This window comes from Platichthys flesus, chromosome 16, assembly GCF_949316205.1.
Source record: "Platichthys flesus chromosome 16, fPlaFle2.1, whole genome shotgun sequence".
In the NCBI taxonomy this organism is placed as follows: Eukaryota; Metazoa; Chordata; class Actinopteri; order Pleuronectiformes; family Pleuronectidae; genus Platichthys; species Platichthys flesus.
Window position 1 is genome coordinate 6,825,385 of NC_084960.1, and position 11,737 is coordinate 6,837,121.

At 44.1% G+C, this 11,737-nt stretch overlaps 1 protein-coding gene across 1 annotated transcript in view; it reads right to left on the reverse strand.

The window, feature by feature from the left end:
* pitpnc1a (phosphatidylinositol transfer protein cytoplasmic 1a) overlaps positions 1-10,115 on the reverse strand; it is a 32,553-nt gene extending 22,438 nt beyond the window's left edge. Inside the window, exon 1 of the mRNA XM_062408723.1 lies at positions 9,530-10,115. Coding sequence (XP_062264707.1) covers positions 9,530-9,577 — 48 coding nt within the window. The 5' untranslated portion in view covers positions 9,578-10,115. The remainder of the gene's footprint in view (positions 1-9,529) is intronic.
* Positions 10,116-11,737: the final 1,622 nt, after the last annotated feature.

Here is an 11,737-nt window from a genome sequence, read left to right on the forward strand (position 1 = left end):
TCTGCACCCAATCGCACACACTCGTAGTCAATCAGTTCCCGAAATGAGCCTGATTCTGAATGAATCCTTGGGAAATCAAGGTAATAAATTAGATTCCCAGATCCAGTGAAATGGGGTCTTTGTTGACCATGTCCCATCCTTACACCAAGTTCAACTCTACACACACACACACACACTGCACACATACAGAAGGCAAAAAGATTTATAATCAGCTGTGTGCTGCCGATGTTCCTGTTGCAACCAGGGACACTCGCACCTGCACTCTAGTGCGCACAGCATGTATGTCTGCACACGCCCACGTACTGTAGATGGATACGTACATTCACTTGTGTGTCTGTGTGTGTGTGTGTGTGTGTTTGAGATGGAGAGAGAGTAAGAGAGAGCCAGAAAGGGAGCATCTCGCTGTGAAGCAGCACATTGACTTGCTGTAGCCTTGTTACAGAGCCACGTGCCAGAAGGTGACTGTGTCATGGTGAGGGCGGGAGCTGATGGGGTTTATGAGAGGCTGGTATGGAATGAATGTCGCCCTCTGAAAGTAAACTCTGACAAAAATAAAAATCAATTTCACCACAATGAGAGAGAATTATCCGTTATACAAACATGAAAGAATTTGAATTTATCAATATGAATGGACGAGGCGATAGTTGTGTCCAGCTCCAGGGCCCGGGTCTACGAGGGAGGCGGCCCCCTGCAGACCGAGAAGGCTGATCCGAAACGAGAGGGTCCGGTCTACGAGGGAGGCGGCCCCCTGCAGACCGAGAAGGCTGATCCGAAACGAGAGGGTCCGGTCTACAGAGGATTTCCAAGCTTGTCCAGCTCTTTATTGCATTGTGAGCTACTTTGAGCAGCTGCACTTACAGCGGCTCAGAGACACAGATAGCTGGCTTGTTAGCTTCTTCACCTTCCCTAGATAGCACAGCTTAGCTGGTCCTAAAATGTTAACTCCGAAGGATGCGGCACCAGAATTGAGACACAGCTAAAGACAAGACGGGCGACATTATTATCTATCTGCCGACTTTTCCCTAAAGTGTCTTGAAGGGTATTGGTGCACGTCCCCGCTGAGCGATCACGTGTGGTTGGTGATGATATGATGACAAACACATTCAAACTCGGAAAAAACTTCCCCAAGAAAAAATAGAAAGCTGAATATGAGACAGAATTTCTAGATGAGAAATTTCCTCTGCGTTGGATGTACATTTTTAGTTATGTAATTTTAGCAGCCCCCCCAACCCCTGCCTGCGTCAATCTGGGTAAATTTGAAAATGCCAAATGACACATCACGGTTTATTATCGTATATTAAGGCTGATTACATACACAACTCATCGCCAGCCAGGGCGCACAATGAGTCCTTATACATTGTGATCACATTATAGTGCGGCATGCCCAGCTGCTGCCCCTGTTGTGCTGCATCTCTCCTAACACCTGTCCCATAACTCTTCTGACACATTCACAATGTGTCAGCGCAGCTTCTATTCTCAGTGGCCATTGTTTCTCCTTGTTTAGACAGGATGTTGACAATAAGGGAGGTTTAGAGGGACAGAGGGAGACGAGGTGTGTTACGGGCACAAATGGAGGGATGGAGACGATTTAGCGTTTCCTGTTGGGATGAGGTGAACGATGTTGTCTTCCGATCGAACTGGGAGCAGTGCAGACACACAGAAGAACACCTGCAGGCTTTGTTCACACCAGTGTTGCTGAGGCAAACTCAATTAATCCATCACGCCGAAATTTGAAAACAAAAGTCAATTAGGAAATACAAGGCATGGTGCTTCTATTTAACCGAGAAGTTAAATGCTGAAGAGATGTGTAGCCTGTGTTGAAAGTCCTTACCGACCAAATCTGAATGGAGATTTGTTTTAATTCAGTTCAAATAAACAATTTGTTTATTTGACTATTTCATTATTTCATCCAGAAAGAAATAACTCTATCCACCCAACCACCGATCCATTTTTTTTAAATATTCATCATCCTCTTCAAGGCTTCAGTTGTTTATGGCATCTTCAAAATGTTTGATCCAAAAAAGATAAAAGCAATGAACAATGGAGTTTTAGCCTCAGTGGATGTTTCATAACACGCTCTCAGGTGCTCCTATAACCAAGAGCTGCTCTTCATCCTCTTTAGACTACACTCAGGAATCCTACATGCGTGTGCTTGCCTCTTATTTTAGTCCATGTCTGAATTCCCAGCAGAGGTACAGAGCTGACGAGTTACAAGTCTTGCATTTTGTATCAAGTGAGCAACATATCTGAGGAGCAGAAGACAGTTTTTTCAGAATAAATAATTTGACATTTGGTGACATTTTCTGATTCAAATTTTAGCATAATAACCTTAATACTAAATAAAAAGGGAAACAGGAAATATTGCTTCCATCTAAAAGCAACACAATTTTTCTATTTTCAAGATAAAATTCAGTTACTCACAATTTATTTTTCTTCCATTGACAATTAAAATACATCAACCCAGCTTTCTCCAATGGTCTTGTCATTGCCATTAAGTTGCCAGGCAACCAGAAGAAACTGTTCTCTGAATTTCATGGACACATTTTACACAAGCACACACACAAATAACACAAAACCGACACTCTGTATTTAATCAGGCTGATATTGGACACTTGATGAGCACTGATGGGAAATTGGAGATGAGAGGCTGTGAGATCCGGATTAAGAAAGTGCTAGATAGTGTGTGTCTGCCCAACGTAGTGCACATTATAGAGAGAGAGTCATTTTGAACAAAGAGCAAGGTCGCAAGGCTCTCTCTGTTTCCATATACGTATCAAACGTATCAAAAAATGGTGATCTGACAGCAAGGACGAGTCAACGTGACCAAGAAAAGGACACACAACAGGTTCGTCCATTTTACTTGTTTGTGCTCAAATAAGCAAATAAAATGAATATAATCAAAATTGACCCACATGGTCCAGTCATGTCATGTCGATGCAGAAACCACGATTTGATCTTAACTCACGGCAAGAAAGCTCAAGGCTATTTCTCCAAAACAGGAAATTAATCTTTTAAAAAGTGCCAGGAAATGTATTCTGTAAAAGTGGAGCTTCACTCAAGGAGATAATAAGGGTTCGAATATTACCGACAATCATCTTCAGATTGCAGATTAAGAAGAGGGATGTCCATCCATTTACAAGCAAAGTGCATAGAGCCGAACCGGCCTAATTGAAACATCCTCACTTTGCCATTCTGCACATGCACAATTCCACTCAATCCTGCTAAAATAATTCATACATCAATAGGGCTGCTACTTCCTGGAACAAAAAAGCGATGTACCCGTCTTCTTAGAAATAGTCGCGACAATGTGCATCAGTGGTCTGTGTATGTGCGAGGGCCTATTTAAAGACGTGTCCCTGCTTTTCTCTAACCCCCTCACGAGCTCTGTTTGAAGCTCAGTGCTGCAATGTGTGGAGCTGCAGACACACACACAGCCAGCAGCATTAACGGGGGGCACAGCAGATGTCAGCCGTTGGCGTGAGACAGTTACTGATGGTATGACAAATTGTTCATTTTCAGATACATTGATCAGAGATGTATTGACATTGGATGAAGAAAGGTTTGTGTTTTGTAACAACAAAAAACCACACAACACTGAACTTTGCTGTGTAAGTCAGAACGCCACAAACCCTCCTCGCCACACAACATGATTATCATGTAAGACAGTTCACGGATGTTCAAGGAGCAGATCCCAAATCTGCCTGTTCAAACTGCTGTGACTGTACTTTCCACCGATGACGTGAATTAATGTATTTTCTTTAGTTTTCTAATTCATCTTTCATTTTTCTACTGAACATTTCTACTCGTCTCTCTGACTTTTATCTTCTTCCGTAAAGCTCGAGCATTCATCATCATATTGATGTGACTGATGCATTTACTGAACAGTTCTTGTGGAGACCTGTTTCTAAATATAGCATCATGTAGTCTATAGTTCTCTGGAGGATGAGACGTTATAGCTAATGGATGCATTCATCTCTGGTATCATGTCATCGTGTCTTGTCCTTTTCAGTCTCTACACTGTCAACAAGCTACAGGTGGAGGAATAAAAACATCAATGCCAATGGTGAAAATATGCTGCAAACCAGGGGGATTTTCAAATCTTGACTGATTTTAGAACCATGGAAGACCCAGACTTAAATGTAATCGATGTTTAATCTTTTAATCTTGAGAGCTCACACACTAGACGATCCAGTCGAGGCTCCGGCCAACACACTTCCAGACGCGGCTCCAGAGACTTGCGAACTCACAGGAACTAACAAACGTGACTTCACGATGAAAAACAAACATGGAGGTGCACTTAAGGGGTCACGGTTTCATTTTAACTGTTGTATGGACAAACTCATGGACTTTCTCTCTTTTCACTCTTCAGGAGTTCCCACTACCTCCAGTCATCTGACCAGCTGTTCCATGTGTTGCTCTCAATTTACAAATAGAAAACTGTCGACCCTCCATGTTGACCATATTATAATGTTATTACGGAGCCGTCGCAGTTGGGTCATCTCTGCCTGCTTGTTCCTTTCAGTATGAAACCCTACCACATATCTACCTGGGAAAGAGGCTCTAGTTGCTCCTCTCTGGTTGTGTATATCCTGTCCTTGTGATTTGAGCATCAGCATAGGGTGTATGGATTAGAAGCTATGGATCCTTATTTGTTACTCTACACTCCTGTGCAGCTCCTTAGGGGGCAGGAGAAGCCGGTGGCTTGACCGTTTGTCACGGAGGCCAGGTCAATAGTTGATATTGACAAAAAGATTAATTCAGGAAATACCAGCTTCAGTCGGATCCCCTACTGCTTCAAGGTACATATATCTAATGAATCCAGAACTCTTTGTCTGTGGCTTGCATTCGATGGGATCGCTCCCCGAGGTACAGGGGGTGAAAGGTTCCACTACAACTGGGCATGTGTTTAAAATGTGTCTAAATAAATGAGGACGGCATCATTTTGTGGTCACGACTACAATTGATTGTCATTTACCTCGGCACAAAATTCATTAATCACTGATTTAATGAATCAGTGCTCCAGCGCATATGTTGCGAGACCAACAGGTGCATGATGGGTATGGCTAAATGTTTAAATATGGACAGTGGATCCCTCATCCCTCATCAGTGAGGTGTGCACCACCTTCCTGCTTTGATAACCACTCATGTGACTGCAGCTTTTCAGCTCAATGTTATGAAAACTTGGCGAACCTCCACCTGAATGCTCAAACAGACGGGGATCGGAAAGGGCAAGGGGAGAGAGGCTGGTTTGGGATTTTCGGAGATGAGGGGGATAAATAAGCGAAAGGAAACACCAGTCTGCACACATGTTCTAACTCAACGAAGGTCAAACACCCAGAGCATCATCATAGCAGTGACTGACAGGTAAATATCACAATTAAACTGCTGCACAGATAAGCAGGTGAAGAATATTTGTTCACCTCAACATGACTACAACCCTCTCTCTGACCAGTAAAAACAATTTCCCTGTGTCACTTTGACATGGCACACTGTTGTTGATGCTGTTACAATGATGTCTTTCCTCCACTTTGCTCCGTCTGCTGCTCAGTGCGAGGACCCTCACCTGCTCTCACAGCTGCTCTGTGTTCCTGCTGGGACTTCATTTAAGGAACAGTGAATTGGAACATGGTGATGGTGGATCGTCCCCAGTGCATTCACTGCCTTCTCTCATGTCACAGGATTGCTAGAGTGTCTTCAATGGGCTGGAACTGGTCAAACAGATGTATCCTTGTTATCACTTTATTATTTTGTTTATCCCTTCCTCTACATTTTTAAATTTTTTGTACTTTTTGTAAGAGTATAAGTACCTTTACTTGAGTACAGTTTTCTCTCCACCCAATCTGTAGCTGTACATCAGCACTGACTGAAAGTGGAGACCGAGCTCCATCCTCACGACTGTCGGCTCTAATTGAGTCTGCTCCCCTTATTAAATGAAGACGGGAAACAGACACGCCTCCTGTCTTGTGGAGTTCTTGTTCCCTGAAGCCCACGCGCCGCAGCTTATTAATCAGGAGCTGATCAAGCAAGCAGTCCGACTAATTCGGCTGCTGTTCAGGTGCAGAAAAGACACTCTGTTCTTTAATCAGTGAAGGGGTAATTAATTGCAGGAGGATCTGCGTGGTAATTGATGAGCTATTCAAAGCTCTGCTCGGTGTAATCTGAAAACCAGTGTCATGGTGAGGCTTGTGTCGTCGTATCTACTCGAGTGTGTCGAAAGCTTTTACGCATTGAAGATATAATTACACAATATTATAAACTAGTAATTTATCCAAATGGGTTTGTTTGTTGTGTCCCTGCGTTGAGGCTTATTAGCAAAAAATACAAGGAATAGATAAATAGACAAACATACTGGAATTCAGACTGGTCGATAGATGCCGCTATAGCTCCCTTTTGTTTTGGTGGATCTGTGATTCAGTTTGTCTGTCTGTCGCTCAAATGATGTCAGAGGATATTAACCTGGAGTCTATTGATCGTGTTGCTCTCAGCAGGGGGCTCATGGCTGCAGAACCTGGTCTCATTCATAAAGTGAAAAGTCTTCAAGCTGATCCATATATCTGTTTATTGCTGCTCTACTGCATTCAGATACAGACACTTCAAAAACAATTACAGCTGCCCTGAGAGAATGATGCTGATCGAGGCAGAGTCATTTACCCACAAAGCAATCAATCACCTTCTTAAAACATGCATTATCTCTCTCTCTCTCTCTCTCTCTCTCTCTCTCTCTCTCTCTCTCTCTCTCTCTCTCTCTCCCTGTCTCATCCTTTGACGTCCGACAGATTATCTGAGTGTGGATGTTTCTCTCCATCTGGAGCTCGGAGCCAGGTCACTGTTTGCCCGAGCTCCGAGCTCCTCGGGGGAACAACCAAGGAAGAGGCTTCTCGCTAGTCAGAGCACAGAGCTTCGACTCCAGGGACGTAAACAAGTTCGTGGCTCTGGGCCTGGACGTGCCGTGCAGAGTCTCAGCATGCAGGGAAACAACCCCCCCCCCCTGTGAGAGACTGACCTTACACTGACTGCCTGATTTCACCTCAATCAAAACAGGTGTCTGTCTCTTATTCTGCGAGTTGTAAGATGAGTGAAACAAAAACAAAAAAAAGGAGCAAAAACAGGTTCGTATTTATCGCATTTTCTAGAACAGAGAGAGTTTCTGCAACTCTATAGCTCAATATTTAATGCACTAGTCAAATGAACTGCCTAAACGCGATGAGATGAAAGTGTCTTTTCTTCTCAGCAGTGCTTGAACTTTAATCACCATTCAAAGATGACAGTCTCCTTCATGATACAATTATTGAGCTGTCTAGTCATGTCTTCTCCTCCACTTCACTAATGCACTCACGTGTATCTGAAGAGCAGCCTGTTGTCCTCATGCAGCAATGCCACACGAGGAGATTCATCACTATGATGTGTTGTCTGAGCAGAGTGTGTAATATGATATCGCCATAGCACAGAGTTAGTCTTTATTCATCATGAATCTGAGGGAAAAGATAGTAACCTGACTCCGATGTGTTCCATCTCTCCTCCCGAGTATAAGACACTGAGTCCCAAATTGCCCCTGAACCAGTGTGAGAGTGTGTGTTTGTTGACAGGCACTGAAAAAAGATGGGTGTGACCAGCAGTGTTCGCAAAGACTTGAAAAGCAATACACAACTCATTACCATTTATAGATTTGCACCAGTCCAGATGACACCACCACTGAAACCTCATTGGTTTGGTGCATTGATTTATAGGAAAGAGCAATAAGGAGCAGTAAATGTTTTTTCTCTGGTTTGTTTACATTAGAAAGCTAGAGTGCACACCTAGGACACACAGTCCCATTAAGCCACAACAAATTGCAAACATACGCACCAATATCAGTTCCCTAAATGTGCTTGATTTTGTCCATCATGACCCATGAATTATTCCCTAGGACATGAGAGAAAATGATAAAGAAATTGATCAAATATTCGTGGATCTGACCCCTCGGTGCAAAATATGTAATGGATCCTTTCCTGACGCACACCGCAGCCTTTGAGTTTCCAGAAAATCAGTTCAGGTGTTTTTGAATAATCCAGACAAAACTCAAAAGACATTATCTCCTTGGTGGAGGTAAAAATGGTCTGCCTGAAATCTGAAGCTGTGAGAAGAGAAATACCATTGGTTTTGGAGTTGGGATGTTTTTTGGCATCCCAACTCCTAATCGTTATCACTTCAGAGATAATGTAAGATAACAAGCACACACACACACACACACCTTGGGTGATTGATCTGTCTGTGTGTGTGTGGGGGGGGGGGGGGTAATTGTGTGCATTCTGCTAAATTAATAGATTACAAATGTTCATTTGTCAAATCAGTGACAGATCAATAGATTGTTGTCATTACAGCAACAGATGTGATAGCCCTTAGCTGGCCGCAGAGGACAACAGAGTCTTCCATCACCACTGGAGCACGGCAGAGCGAGGGGCCAATCAGGCTCAGGACAGGATGTGATGAAGCAGCATCAAGGTAATTATAAACATGACACTCACAGAAACTAGTGTCCAAACCAGGACAATCAAACAACATCAGGATCATCCGACACCAGGAGAGGCCGCTCTGATCTTGTCCCAAACTTAGAACTATATGCACAAAGCTCTGATTGGCTGCAGAGGAGGACTGTACATTCACGAAGAGCAGAGCTAGGATACAATTTAATCACAGTGTCAATGAAATACCACGGTAACACACTCAGTGCACAAGCGTGCTGACTCCCTGTAAACGCTATTACATCGTAACCGGGGTTGAATGGTGTGTGAAACCCTTTATGATGCACTTCCACTCGAGTGTCCCTCCATGCAATGAATACCATGACATACAAAGGAAACACAAATGGGTTAGATAGGGTGAAGCAAGGAGCTCTGTCTGTTGGTGACATATTGGATGTTATTTGCATCGTCAAATGTTCAAACACAGCAGTGTGTCTTCTGCCTCTGTGCCACTGTGACCTGAGGGGAACTCTCCTTCATCCTTCAACCTACAGTATATACCAGGCTTCAAACACAGAGGGGGGAATGTGTCGCCACAAAGGAAACGTGTGCATTAAATCCACACTGACACAGGGTTGTGTAAAATACACGCAGTGGTTGCGTAAGGGACCAACTCCTTAACACACCGAGTGGAGAGGGAACTTGTGTTCCCTGATGTTTGGATGAGAGGGAGCTGTAGCGAGCATCTCTCCACACCAGCTCACACTAACACACTCAGAGTGAAGCACGTGCACGGTTTGTCCTTCTCCACCTACAACACAACACTGACAAACACGGTTCGCTGCGCTGGATGAGGGACAGCAGCAGCTCCACCGCGCGGCGGATCCTCGGACGCGCGTCTCGGCCGCAACGAGTTCAGAATGTCCCTTTGGTGCAAAACGACGAGCGGTGCTTCACTGGCAAGTTTACAAACATCAGAACCATCGCACGGACCTGCGGGTCGCACGCACCGTGCTGCGCTGCGACCCGTGCAAGAGGACCGGGGTGCAGGAGACGTGTGGAGGCATCACAAGAAAAACTTCACCTACCTCCTCCACGGTGAGGGGCATGCAGATGCGGTACTCCTTCATCAACATAGTCCCTTCTTGCACGGCGGTGGTGCAGGAGAGATGCTGGGCGGTCGGGGCGTCAGTGCCGGGCTCGATCCTGCGAATCAATCCTGGAACTGGGATCAATTTGGTCCGCGGGGAGGAGAGAAGGGATTCAGCAGAACACTCCTGACTTCTGCATCAGTAACAACAGCCCCTCCGCTTCCTTACACACACACACACACACACACACACACCACAAACACACCAAGTCCCCAAATACCAAGAGGCTCCCTCCAAATAATCCTCCTGCAGAAATCAGCTGCTGGGACAATGTCCTCACTGATGTCCAAACAGTGTGTCCTCTGCAGGGAGGAAAGTGTCCAATCGCACCAAACTCCACAGAACAAGTCGCTCCTGCAACCGCAAAGCTTCACTGCAGCTTCTCCTGCCCCGTACAGGGACTCGAACCTCTTTCCTCGTGGTTAAAAACCCTCTGCGTTTCACTGCGATCACTTAAAATCAGTTCACCCCCCACGAATGCACCTCACTGGCTGCGGTGAGTTTTTCCTGACAACTCCCTCCAAGGATGCGCAGCCTTGTGGAGCAGCTGCTCCAAACCAGCGAGCAGGAGGCAGCGCTGCACCGGAAACACAGAGGAGTTCACCCCGCAACATAAAAGCACCTCTGCATAACAGGAGGCCACTATTGATCTAGTGCATTACACGTAAAAGTGTATTGTATGTGAGCCTATAGGTCAGAATACAATGGATTGATCCATTTTCATAATTGGGCTTTTACACCAAACATTCGATAAGATCTTATTTTGAAAGAAACCGGAAGTCCTTTTTCTTTCTGGCCGCTTGACACAAGAGAGAGTGAGGGAGAGAGAGAGAGACAGAGAGAGAGAGAGAGACTTTTAAAATGTGTGAAAGTAATAATTAAATATCTGGCACGTCTCATTAGACCTTGGTCCTGAAATGTGAAAGTGCAGCATTGTAGTATTAGAATTCATATACACTTTATTTATATTGCACATTTCCAAACAAAGTTAGAAGTTAGAAGAAAAACAGGTCTGATGAGTTTTTCTTTATTACATCATCATTTCAACTGAAACCCCTTTATTTATTTTATGAGAACCAACCTAAAGGTAGTGAATAATATACCCCACTTTGTGTGTGAGTGTGTGTGTGTGTGTGCGCGTGTGTGTGTATAAACATAAATCAATATAGAAATAAATCAATCAATATGGAAATAAAACAATCACTATGGAAAACCAGTAGGAAGTTCACAGAGTAGTTGAGGATGTTTCTAACACGTGATTTCCTGGATAAACATGATGGAGTCTTACCGGTGGAGATGAGCAGTAGTGTGGAAACTCCACGGTATAAGGGTGAAGAACACTTCACCCTTATACTCTTCATCACGAGGGTCTTCACAGCAAACCGTCTCCGTACTTCATGGAAGCAGGAAATTTGGCTCCGGCTCGTACATCCTGTTTGCAAGAGGAAATCCACAGCTGACTCTCTCGGCTCCGAACCGTAGTTGGGAGCTCAGCTCACTGGTCTGGGCCGGCCCTGGTAATGTTGGCTACCTAGGCGAGATTTAAAATTGGCACCCCCAACATACACATGCAAACTGTCATGCATCCCAAGAACTTTTGATCTGTAAACAGATGCACACACAGGCAGACAAATTTGTAAGCTATAAAAACAGTAGAAATATATAATAAAATATATCAAAAGAGTCCTGTACTGATAGCATATATGTCATGTCGACACAAATAAACATTAATGATGTCCACAATCGGGGTGATTCTTACCTCTATATTGTTATTTCTTCTCCTCCTCTACTTTGCGGTGCTTTCTGAATTGTGCACTTGTTAATTTAATCTTTTTTTGATTCATCTTTGACTCTAACCGCAGTCCCTACTTTGCTGCCAAAATGAGTAGGTTTTTATACATCTCTTTGTATGCAGCATGCTTCTATAAGGAACTGTTGTGAAGTGAAATGAAACTCCTTTTTTCCTCTTCATGCTGAAATAAAGTGGATTCATTTTATCTGACGTTTTTGATCACATCTTTATAAAACACCTCACTAGCTTCACACTACAAACCCTATGGGGCTGGGTAAATGTTTTTTGAGAGAAGATTCCAGATTCATTCACTAGACTGGTACTCAGTAGAGCTCAACAGAGCCGTGTAGGTT